Below are 12,739 nucleotides of genomic sequence, written 5' to 3' on the forward strand. Positions count from 1 at the left end.
TGTGTGTGTGTGCATGGCATGCACCACACCCAGGCCTCTCTCAGAGGAGTCATCACTTTGTTTAATGAAGGATTTGAAATTTGGAGTTTTAAGGGGGAAGAACATCAGAAATGCAAACTAAACACAAACTTTATCAGAACTCAAGTTCCTCTTTCATGGGGAAAGAGTGTAAACTATGATGGAAGCAGAAGAGCCAAAGCGGTTCTCAAACTTCAGTACAGCTCAAATGAAGACAAAGCAACTTCCTTAAGTGTTCCACAATTTTATTTAAAGAATAAATCCTGCATCAATATTTTAAGACAAAAAAAAAAAAAAAAAAAAAAAAAAACTGAAAAAATACTAAGATTTCCTTTACAGTTTAAAATAATTTTGTTCTTTCTGAAACCATCACACAAAAAATAGACACAAGTACAATTTTTGTAATTTAAAAAAATGTAACTGTACACAGCAGAATATAGCATTTATTGCAAACAGAACACCGACACCTCAAACTATAAACACAATTATTGTAATTCACCTACAAATATTCAAAGAAAAAAAAAAAAACTTCTCTGTCACAGCCTTGCTCTTCCTCTTCTTCTGTGGAACAAATTCCCGTTGTTTGAAGTCGCCTCCGGGGGCAGCACTGAGCCACGCCTCTCTACATCTCTCTCAGGTCCGTTACCATGGGGATTTCTGGGAGCTGTGGCACTTGTTGTCGCCTCCTTCCTTGGCCTCCGGAGGAAGCAAAGTCACATCCAACCAACCAACCAACCAAGCCCCACTGACTGAATAACTTATAAACAGGGAAATCAATTCTTAAAACACAAAAAAGCATTGATTCAAAGAAAACCTGATCAATAATCAATGTGAAGCATCGCTAATGATTAACTGTGGAAATTATTAAAAAAAAGAAAATCTCATTCTGTTCTTACTATTGCCAAAAAGTTATAAAAAGCTGCTTGTTTAGAAAAACAGTCGGTCAGTCGTTTAACCCAGACTCACGCTAACACACCGCCCCGCCCCCCCAACAAGGGGTTTACCGCAAGTGTTTCAACTCAAATGCAAGTGAAACAAGGAAACTGTGTGTCTACAAAACCACCGCATGGCTACGTTTGTGCCCGAGAACAGAGAAGAACCCAAGAGCCCGACCAGAATGAAAGCCCGTACCAACAGGAGAGCCTAACCACGACCCAAACAAACTCTCAGTGAACGTCTCATCAATGACTGCAGGAGAAGCTGCACTGACGTCAATAAATACCACAAAGAAAGACAGAAAGAAAAAAAAAATCTCTCCTGTCCCGGGTTCACAAAGCCGACGACCTCCAGCTGACAGGACCGGAGCGAGTGGAGACGGTTCGGGGGCCCAGCCCCAACGTTCAGATTCAAGCTGCGAGTTCATTCTGTTTGCTGCTCAATCACATCAGAGAGTACAGTTTGATTGATTATGACCTTAAATATGGAACTGGCTGCTGCTGGGAGTTCATTCCCACTCTGACAGAGAAGGTGGAGCTCGTTCATGAAGACACCAGAGAGAGAGAGAGAGAGCGAGAGAGAGCGAGAGAGTCTGACAGCTCTGATCCGTTCCTCTTTCAGGGGACGAGATGACATAAGCATCAAAAACCACAGCAACCAACGATGCACGAGAATGAAGGGCCAAAGCGATGAACAAGAGGTTCACAAACTGCGGTACAGGTACCAGTGATGGTACTTGATGGATGGAACGACCCAAGTGGTAAACAGGAAATCAAAACAGTTTAAACCTATGGAAAGTGTTCACAAATAAGGTGACATTCATTCAATGAGAAAGAAGTGTTTCATTCATTCTATCCTATTCCATCTAAACCCCCACCTCAACCCGTGCTCTACTGCTCTATGTGCTCTACGTGCTCTATGTGCTCTAAGGTGACTTCCTGTGCTCGTACTCAGACTAACACACCTGTTTCCACTGAGGAGGACAGGAGGAGTGTCACCTGTGTCTTATTAAAGTAGTCTTAGTATAAGTTGTGGTTTTGCCGGCCTGTTAGTGAGGTGGTGTGTGTGTGTGTGTGTGTTAGGGTGAGGTTGTTAGAACAGAGTTTGGTGCGGTGATGAAGGACGTCCAGGTCTCACCAGATGGGATTGTCAGGACTCGATACACGAGACTTAACGGTCCTTCAGCGTGATGATGATGAAGAGGACGGCCGGAGTCGTGATCGACGCCGACGCCTCGCCGATCACAAGGCCGGCGGCTACAATCATTTGCATAATTCACACTTGGGAGACAAAGCGATCACATCCATTGAGCTTCCGTACAGTAAATAAGTCAGAAACTGTTTGATCTGACAGCGGGAGGCAAGCTGAGGAGTCAGGCGAGTCTGCAAGATGAAAACACTGAGGCTCGTTTCTTCCAAGAACTCAACCAAGAGCCGATCAACACCTTCCTCTGCCGACCCAAACAGGAGGAGAAGCAGCTACAGGGCACCTCCAAGTCAAATCCCACCCCTGTGCACTTTCCTGATGGTTCCACACCAAAGCTCTGCTCCCCATGTGGGTCAGGAGAGAACAGCACTCTGCTACAGAGCTCAGCCCAACGTCACACCTGAAGACAAAACCGCCAACAAGTCATGGAGTGGTTTTCCCCCAAACGTGACCGAATGAAACGCCAGAGGAGAAACGCTGGCTGCCTCTGACATGTGAGTCACTGAAGTGTGTGTGGTTAAAGCCAACACGCTGAGTCAATGCTACTCTGATTGTCATCTGCATATATGTTTCCCAAATAAGGACGTAGAGGAAGATGACAGCCTCCATCGCTACGGTTACATGCACGCTGTACGCCAATGACTTCCAATAACTGCAAATAAGGCAAAGGTGTGAGTTTGACGTTTACATGGACCGAGTTAACAGGATTCTGTGGTCAAACGATACAAACACACACACACACACACACACGACATGCTGCTTAACTTGTGTATGAGGAGAATCTGTCAGGTGAGGAAACGCATGCATCCTTTACAATGATTGAGTTTTGGTGTTTGAACATGCATGTAAACGTACTGGGGTGCGCGTGTGTGTGCGTGTGCGTGTGCGTGTGCATGTGCGTGTGCATGTGCGTGTGTGTGTGGTGGGGGGGGGAGGGGTGAAAGGTTAATGTGCTGCCTCATTAGTGACTAACTAAGCGAGTTGTCCATGATGTCATCGCTCCTCTCATGGCTACAGTAATAGTTACATGTAAAGACTGACGGCTGCTCCGCTGTGCAGCGTGTGGGAACGTTACTCTACAGGATGTTTAAGACTATAGATATCTATGGCTTTACAGATTTAATGTTAGAGCTTTAAAAGAAGAAGAAGAAGAAGAAGAAAGCCCAAAGCTACGTGCTACAGTGGTGCACTCCAGTCCCAGAATGCTCTGCTCCCCGAGGTGTTTATACAAAAACAATAAGGTTTTAAACGCTAAAGCCTAAGATTCACCGTTCATAGCAGCAATAGAACTAAACCATTTATATTAAGACTAAGGTTTCTCCAGAGGATTAAATGACAATAACTTAAAAAAAAAACACATGAACATAAACAGGTGTGAACCAGATGGGAACATTCTGCGGGAACTAGTAAAGGGAATCATGGGGTTAATAAAAACAATAAGAGGTTAATTTGGAGGGCCTGTTTAGGAATGTCATCCAATAGATCCAACTAAGAGGCCGGAGCCGCTTCCTGCTGAGCCGAGGGGTCAGGAGGAGTCAGAAGCTGCTAGGGCCCATCTGAGCTGTGCTGCTGTGTGTGTGAGGGGAGGAAACTCAAGTGATTGATCTCTGCTCAGAGCTTCCCCCTCCTGGTTACTGCATGACAGGCAGCTGATCAGGACTCGGCTACCTTTCTTACGGCTCTACAGAGTGTTGTTGTTGTTGTTGTTGTTGTTGTTGTGGTTCAGAGGAGGCTTCACTGCTGTTTGGGATCATCTACATACGTGTAGCTGTGCCATGAAAACAGTCAGGTATGATGTGGAATATGGTTTGGGAATAATGGCCATCGTTATAGTTTTTTAAAAACTTCTCATTAAAATGTCAAATCAGTCAAACCCTTCTCTGCCAATTTAAAAAAAATGTGTCCTTAAAATCTGTGCAATGATGACATCACACGTGTTTGTGACGTCTGATCTTCACAGTGCTCCAGAAAGTGGGACTTATTTTTGTAACCAGATGTTTCCAGTGCAGGTGTGCTCTGCAAAGACGCCTTTGTTTTGTTTTCAGTGAAAACTAAACATGGAGGGGCTTCACTTCACTCTTCCTCTGCACATGGACCTGTTAGATGGATTCTCTTAAACCCACTCACACAATGTTAAAAGCTGCTGGTGCACAGGGAAATATGTCATGCAATTAACTATTTGTTGTCACTTGCTTCATGAAAAACAAGAAGAATATCAGGCTAAAAGGTTTGATTTGTTTTCTGCACAGTGTTCCTGTCCTCTGGGCTGCAGCTCCTAGGCTCTGAGGGGCCGAGCAGAGAATCAGTGAGAGTGGTCTGACAGGGCTGCCAGCTGTGGCCTCTGTGGCAGGGGAATGCTGTTATGTAGGCGGAGGAGGGGGGGTGGGGGGTGGGGGGGTTGCCTCTCCGCCTGGTGGGGCTGGGAGCTTAAAGAGGCATGAGCCTGGTGGTGTGGAAGAGGAGGGGGTTCAGGTCCTCAGCGTTGACGGCTCGATGGAGGGAGGGCTCTGAACGACTCCGCTCAATTTTTGGCATCAGTTCTTGAACCTGTTCAATGGCTACAATGATCTGAGGAAGAAAGAGAAAGAAAAGTTAACCTGCGGAAACCGTCATCACATATTACCTGGAGTTGTGTCCAATCGGGTCGCTCTGAACTGAGACCAGAACCAAGACGTCTCCAAATTCTAATTAGTTAAGTCAAAGTGAGCCCAAGGTGGCCTACTGTCTCGTGTCTTAAGCCTGCGTCAATGAGTCTTACGTGGATCTGAGTTAACCCAAGCAGGGTGCCGATGAGCTCTGACAGCATGCTTTCTCCCTCCTGTGTCTTAAAGTGTAAACTGATGTGCAGGGACAAGATTGAGGTGATCTACGCAGATGTGAAGGACTGCTGCTGTTCTCTCTCCGTGTTTGGGTTTGCTCAGGTCCATCACATGTTGGATCAGTTCTTATTAACTTAAGGCCGAGTTAAGATCAGAGTCCTTCTCCGGTCGGGTTTCACTCAAAAACAAACAAACATACTTTATGCATCGGGTTCTGGATGGACCATAAACCACTCACTTGTGGAAATAGGGGCCTCTCGTCCCGTTTGAACTTCAGGCAGTCGATGATGAGCCTTTTCATGGCCTTGGGTGAGGTACTATACAGCTTACTGAGGTCTGGAGACAAGTAACCACGTCCAACCATGAAGAGAATCTGAGAGGGAAAACAAGGAGGCGTCAAAATCTGCATCTGTTGACGTGAGTGTTATTCATCTTATGATGCTTTGTGTTTATCTACATGGGACAACTGTAATGCAATTGGAAACCTAAATATTAGTTTGAACACTGAAGCACCTGGTCTCTGTTGTTGATGTTGGAGTAAGGCAGCGTCCCTGACATCAGCTCAAACAGCACCACTCCATAGCCGTACACATCAGACTGGAATGTATAGGGGTTGCTGTCCTGCATTCGGATCACCTCAGGAGCCTGAAACACAACACAAACAAAGCAGAGTGTCAGAATTGCTGCTACAGAATCTTTGTATCATTTATATGTTTGTAAAGCTTCTATCTGTGTGAAGGTTCAGGTTTGGATCTCATTACAGGCATGACTAAGCTTCATTGTTTAAAGAGACAACAGCGCTCAACATTCTCCCTCTGCCCAAGTTACTGCACATCTGTCTGCATCTGCTTAATCTGTCATTTGTTGCTCTCTTCCTCTTGTTATCTTTAGTGATCTTATTCATTTACTTCAAGTCTTCAAATATTAAAAAGCCTCACCATCCAGAGAATGGATCCACTGGGCTGCTCCACCTGTTGAGAGCCGCTCCATCGGGACTTCACAGTGGCCAGGCCAAAGTCCCCGATCTTAACTGTCCAGCCCTCATGGAGGAAAATATCTGGCAGCACAGCTCAGGAAATATTACAACATACATACATACATACATATCCAGGAAGGTAATGAAAACATTCAAACATGAAAGTGCCCAAAGAATGTATAGGTAGGAAACTGAAACGTCTGATAACAGAGTAAACACGTAATTCAATTGTTAGGAACAAATGTACGGTGAGAGTTAGGAGGAGGAGTTAGTAAGCAAGTGTATGTGTGGATTTATTTGTGTTGTAGTAACAAAACAATCATGGATAAGTTTGAGTTTGAAATGACAAAATCACAATCCATAACAAGAACTGAAAAGAGAAGCGATACAAAGGCAGGGGGACAAACAGTATTCTGCATCACTCAAACTGCAGTTTGCACTAAAATGCTTCATGAAGCTGCACAGCAGCACAGTATTCATACCTGCCACTGTGGTTATCTGTCTGGTGACCTATTTAAACATCGGCCACACAAGCTAAACTAACACCGATAGTGAAAGGATACTGTTTGATTTCAGGTCTCGATGAATAATGTTCTTTGCATGAAGATAACTGAAAAGAAAAATAAATGTTGAATCATAATTTGTACAGGAGAATGGGGAAGGCACAGAAATACAATGAGAAGCCACTTTATCTCATTTGAGGCTCTGTTTCAATCGAGTTCTTTTATCAACTTCAATACCAAAACGTTCTACCAGTGTTAAGTGCTTTAGGTGAAAGGTCATCTTACTCCATGCCCTGTGCCGTCTGCCGAGCCACGTCGATGCGCCTCATGGTGTCAAACTTGGTCTCGGTGACGTGCAGGTGGCGGTACAGGCTGCTGCCTTCACACCACTGAGTGATGATGGCAAAGTTGGGCTTGGTCATGTAGCCCATGAACAGCAGGATGTTGACATGGCGAGTCTTCCTGAAGAGAGAACAGATTCAGAACTCGCATTTAGAGGAAGGTTAAGGTTTGATTATAAACCGTTATGATCTCTAGGTAAGTAATTAGGACAGGATTAGGAGTGAAGGATTAGGTTGAAGTGTATGACAGACAGCTCTACCCACCGCAAGACCTGCATCTCATTTTTGAAGGCCTGTAACTGCTCAGGCGTCGGCTCAGTCACTTTGAGGATCTTGATTGCCACATCTCCGTGCCACTTGCCCTTGTAGACCGTTCCAAAGGAGCCGGCACCTATCCTCTTCTGGGCAGTGACTTCTCGAGAGTGGACCTCCCAGTAGTAACTGGAGTCTCTGTAGCCTCCCCGATGCTGAAACAGAGGCATGTTCACACAACAATGTAAACAAACATGAGAACGCTATTTGGAGAAGCTAACCAGACACTATAAAGACAACCAGTGAATAAGGTCAGAGACAACGTACAACTTTCTTTTTGTCATCAGACGAGGAGGGCTTGCGCTCCTTGTGTTCTGAGGGAGACTTGGGTGGTCTCCTCCCGGGAGAACCCATATGAGAGGGTGGGCTGGTGGAGGGCTTAGGTGAAGGCTCAGGACCTATGAAGGCAGACGGCACAAGACATGAGCTGAAGTCACAATGATCATGCCAACGCTTACGTGTCTTCCAAAGGGATAAATCATTGTGAAATAAAATGGGGATGAATGAAATGTAAAATCATACCTATTGTGTTGTTGAATTTGAGTGCTTCCTAAAACATGGAGACAGAAACAGATGATGACGTTCATGTCTGAACACAAGAAAGGTGAAGGTGGTAAAGGTGATAAAAGACGATGATCACATTCAGGTGGCTGATTCATGACCAGTTATTTTAAGTGCTGTGATGCTTTTTCATCACTTTGGCTTCACGCTTTAAATAGACTTTCATTTCCTGTCTAATGCCACAGTGTTTTGTCATCTTGCCTCGATGATGCTGGTTCCTGCAGGGCCCACGGTGCTGACCATATGAACATTTGGAGTGGAGGTGGAGCGATGCCTCTGTAGAGACTGACACTCACCACCAGGCATGGGGAAGCGGAAGGCTGACGTTGGGGACAGGAGGTCCATCCTAGGTGATGAAGATGTTCAGTTACACAATGTGAATATATTTCTGATCATGCTGTCTTTTACAAAGTGTGTGTGTGTGTGTGTGTGTGTGTGTGTGTGTGTGTGTGTGTGTGTGTGTGTGTGTGTGTGTGTGTGTGTGTGTGTGTGTGTGTGTGTGTTTTTACCCTGGAGGCTCGGGGGTTAAGGCTATGTAGCTCTGAGATATGGAGTTATCTTGCATTAAGATGGATATCCGAGGGTATTCATCTGTGCAGGGGTTGGGATCACACCTGGAGAACATACTGTAAGATTCATTAACATACAAGAAGCACAATGAATCAAGAGAAACATCAGACAACAAAAGAGTAGACTCTGGACAATCTTCATGTCTCCAACCTGGTGAAGTGATGTTACATGAACATTTAGCTCAGGCCGACAGATAGAAAGCTGTCTCACCACCCAGCGGGCACCAAAGAGTCAAGTTTACTGTTTAGTGTCACTAATGGCAACGGTGTCCGTGAAAATGGCAGGGTTACATTAACTGACAAATACAACATATCATCTTCCATGTGAAGGTATTCCTGTGATGCTGTTATTCCGTGTTGAGCTAAAGGTAAACATACACACATGTTGATGCTGTGATCCACTTGGCAGCAGTTGAACCACTGATCAACCCGACACAGTGACTCCATGGTGTGAAACATTTCTGGTCCAACTCACCGTTTGGACACCGTATCCATGTCCAAGCACACAGTTGGGACTTTGCTACTGCAGTGCTGGTGAAATTTGTAGCCACACGTCTGACATCTGAAGCCATTAAAAAGAAACTTGTGGCAGAAATCACAGTAGGCCAGCTTGAAGAAGGTTTTCCGTACCTGCGCAGATGAACAGTGATCGGGTTTAAGAAGGGTTTGGTTAGAACGCCGCAATAAGATTTCAGTTTATTGACCTTGCTATAGTGACATTTAGCTGCTTACAAAGTTGTGCATGGTGAGAGGAACATCATCCAGGACCTCCACTAGCAGCTCCTCTCCCACCAGAGGGGTGATATCAGTGTCCCACTCTGTGAGTCTCTTGCGGCTGGAAAAAGCAAAACATAAACAAAACATAAATACACATGATGTGATAAGCTCGCGATTTTACAATTTTGATTAGACTGAACGTCAGAGGTGATTATTCCACTCAATCCAGGGGTTTCTGTAATAATCTGACCTTCCTCATGAAGTGGCAACATACAAGTAACAGCTTTGAGTTTAATCGGTCCAGAACAGCACCACCTTAACCACTTTCCCTGGACTTTCCCGAACCAAACGCCACGGTCAGACAGCTGTGTGTGTGTGTGCGCTCTGACACACAAAGTGTCCCTCATTTTAAAGTCTTTCTACACTGCAGTCATCCACAGCATCCTGACTGGTGTGGGAGCTGAACCCCACACCCACCCACCCACCCCCACACACACACACACACACACAGCTGAGGTCAGGGAACAAGATGAGGACGGGGAGACTCGAGAGGTTTTGATCCCAAATCAATAAGATTCCTTAACGGCAACACACGATGGACAATCTATAACCCACCTACAGTATGTGTGCATTATGTAAAGTGCTACTTCAGCACGTACTCATACTCATGTACATACCACACATCCTGGTTAGGTCGTAAATAGATACGATCAAATAAGCATACGTGCATTTTTCAGTCTTTATTTTGTTGCTTTCTTTTAGGGGAATCCTAAGTTCAGTCTGGGGAACTACCAGAGGAATCATTCCCCTGTTGTTCCACCTGTAAGACTGCATGGAGCGTGGTTGTAAAACTGTTTCAAAATGATTTCCGCAAACAGAGATATACTGGCAGTTTTCTTCTGTATCACAACTTACTGGCACAGAAAATCAGCTTATTTATTATCATACAACTGTCCACATGTTATGGTTCTACTAAACACACTCTATATTGGCACAGCATCAACAAGTGATATTCATTTGGATGAATCCAGACTGGGCATCTGTGTTTCTTCAGAATTACAATCCAGGAGCTTCAATCAATATTTATTCCCGGACATGAATAAGAAACCCTCCAGCTTCGACTCGCTGATTAGTAAGTAAACATTAGCGGTCGTGTTGTCGGTCTTGATAAAACATGATTCATCATCATCCTCATCATCTCTGGTGTTGTGTTGCCATTATCACCTTCCTTCACACCACAATGTTGTGGTAGTGTTATTCTAGAATAATTTACTATTCCATGTACATCCAGTGATGGCCTCTGAAAAGTAGTCAACTCGATCAGAAATGAACGCTATGTACTGTATCATCTGTGACAGAAAGGACAATCACAGCGTGTGTAAACACAAAGCACATTTCCTACTCTGCCTTCAGCCTGAATATATGACCGACACATCAATAGACCACACTGTCCAATATGGAGATCTGTGACTCGCAACAACTGCCTGCTGTTGCCCGTCGATCTTCTTTGTAGGCGATGTGGAATGCAACTTATTATCCCTATATGGAGTGGGAGAATAATCGGCGCACAGTGATGCAATCTCACCCTTCCAGAAGGCGAAACACGGCGCAGCAGTCTTGACTTAGGCCTCTGACTTTGAGAGCTTTATCTAAGCTCTCGTACACGGTCTGTCCTTGTCGAACATTCACCTGAGAACAGGAAATGAGATTTAGAGTGTGACATTGAGATAACATTCACTTGCATCACACTTTAAGACATTAATGGGAAGGAACATTGAGAATACGGTGCAGAAAGTGAATCAGAAGACAAACTCCTTTCAGCATCACACACACTCCTCAGCCATATAATACAGCAGGATAACATTACAAACGTTTCTCTCCAGCATGCAGATTACATTGCTGTCGGCCAAATCACAGTCAGTTAATCATTGTTCTGTTCCTTCCTATAATACGCTTTGACAATGTACATTTATACAATACAGATCAACTTAAGTCACTTGGTTTGCAAAAAGGTGGCATAAGGCCTCATCTGTGTAACCACGGCAACTGTCAACCAGCTTACTCATTAGGGGGTTGTGAAAGAAAACACACTTTGGTGTTATTACCCATACGGGTAACACAATTAACCCTTTCATAGAGGCGGTGACAGGCGGTGACAGATCGTTGCTCTCGTACAGGATGAAGTCAAACATCTCACCACTGTCCGCTGCTTGTTAGGGAGGAAGACTCGGATGGTGCCCCCACCTCGAGGTACATCCTCTGGACTGGTCTCCCCAGAGGAGGAGTAGCAGGAGGAGGTGGAGGACATGGTGAGCGGCAGGAGGAGCTCAGGGAAGCAGCACTAACACACCACGACGTCAGCACACGAGTATCCAAAAGATTGAGCCTTTACCTACAACCTACAGAATACAAACATCCAATTCAGACATAATCAGAACGCCTCTGTAAGAATAATGGAGGTGACTGATGTGGACATAAAGCATCTGCAGTCCTTGGTATCATTTCATCAATTACCAACACACACACAAACACAATGACGGATACAATCATCAAACAATTAACAACAGACTGCCTTAAGTGTTGTCATTTCCATTAACACTGATAACATAGTAATCAAACCGATCCTTGCAAAATAAAAGCTTATTTATCCCATTAATAAATTATGACGTCATCAATAATCAGGCAAGCAAAAGCAGATCACACTGATCAGATTTAATAGATGATTAAGAATCTGCAATGTTCATATAATTAGATAAAAATACGATATAATTACAGAATCTGTCAAGTAATGCAGAACCGATGTGATCCATTTTTTTGCCCGCTAATTTGCGATTGATTTATCCGTTTAATTATATAAACAAAACACGAAATGCAGCAGAATCAAGCCGATCGATCAGTCTGAATGATGGATACCTTGACGGACACAACTACATATAATCGATAAGAGTCGTTAAGAGTTCTATGACATTCCGTTATTGTTGTAACTATTGTGTGACCCAAGTTTGAAGTTACTGTTGAAATTCGGCGGCGACAATCCAAGTTGCAAACCAGCGAAGTTAAAGTTGCTGCTGGTCCGACTCGCCTGATGCTAACGCTAGCTGGTTAGCACGGTAGCTTAGCATGTAGCATGGATGTGACTGCAGTGAATGTGACATCCCAGTTTGGGAGGAAGCCATGTTACTGCCGGAGCAGCACTTTGACGACTTCAGCTATCCTGTCTACTACTTTTATAGATAGTTTTACAGGATGACGGTGCTGTTTCGGGTGTACAAATATATCCTCCCCGCAGTGCTAAGTTGCTAAGTGCTACCTGGAGGATTAAGCGGCTAAACTCAGCGGCTCGCTGACTTTACTGTCTGAGCTTTAATGCTAACGCTAGCCGGCTAACGTTAGCCTATCTGAGGGGGTTTACCAGCGCGTCAGCCTGTAAACTACTCCGGCTGTCTCCCTTATACATCAGGACAAACCTCGGCGCGTGTTTATCAGCACATAATCCACTTCTGTTCGCCAGTTTAACAGTAGAAACAAAGTGATTTAACGCAGTTTGTCTTAAATGACACCCTTACCTGGTGCAGCCATCTTGAATTCTCTCAATCTGAAGTCGGATCTGTCAAGAAGTTCAGAGAAAGCGGAAAACCTTCGGAATGCCCCTCCGCTATTGGCTGATTCTCACAGCCGCGCCCTCCCATTGGACAACACGTGCCCCCGTTTTTAGGGGGCGGGAGCTGTGAGTCAATAGTCGTCATGTAAATGAGATCCACTGTATCTGAAGTGTACAGGG

The 12,739-nt window shown here is 44.7% G+C and overlaps 1 protein-coding gene across 2 annotated transcripts; it reads right to left on the minus strand.

Moving 5' to 3' along the window:
- Positions 1-246: 246 nt before the first annotated feature.
- On the minus strand, positions 247-12,576 carry araf (A-Raf proto-oncogene, serine/threonine kinase). 2 transcript variants are annotated; one of them, XM_076167496.1, is made up of 16 exons: positions 12,525-12,576; positions 11,156-11,357; positions 10,544-10,647; positions 8,974-9,076; positions 8,717-8,871; positions 8,182-8,286; positions 7,874-8,018; positions 7,634-7,661; positions 7,379-7,509; positions 7,064-7,266; positions 6,744-6,920; positions 6,519-6,565; positions 5,918-6,036; positions 5,493-5,624; positions 5,218-5,352; positions 247-4,728 (listed from the first exon to the last, which is right to left on the minus strand). In XM_076167496.1, the coding sequence occupies exons 2-16, from the start codon at positions 11,264-11,266 to the stop codon at positions 4,588-4,590; spliced, it is 1,836 nt and encodes a 611-aa protein (XP_076023611.1). In that variant the 5' UTR covers positions 11,267-11,357; positions 12,525-12,576; the 3' UTR covers positions 247-4,587. The 2 variants fall into 2 exon arrangements, with proteins under 2 accessions (XP_076023611.1, XP_076023610.1); XM_076167495.1 differs by having other exon boundaries at positions 8,182-8,298.
- Positions 12,577-12,739: the final 163 nt, after the last annotated feature.

Source organism: Genypterus blacodes, unplaced genomic scaffold (genome assembly GCF_046128005.1).
Source record: "Genypterus blacodes isolate CSIRO-AG114 ecotype Tasmania unplaced genomic scaffold, CSIRO-AGI_Gbla_v1 ptg000158l_1, whole genome shotgun sequence".
In the NCBI taxonomy this organism is placed as follows: Eukaryota; Metazoa; Chordata; class Actinopteri; order Ophidiiformes; family Ophidiidae; genus Genypterus; species Genypterus blacodes.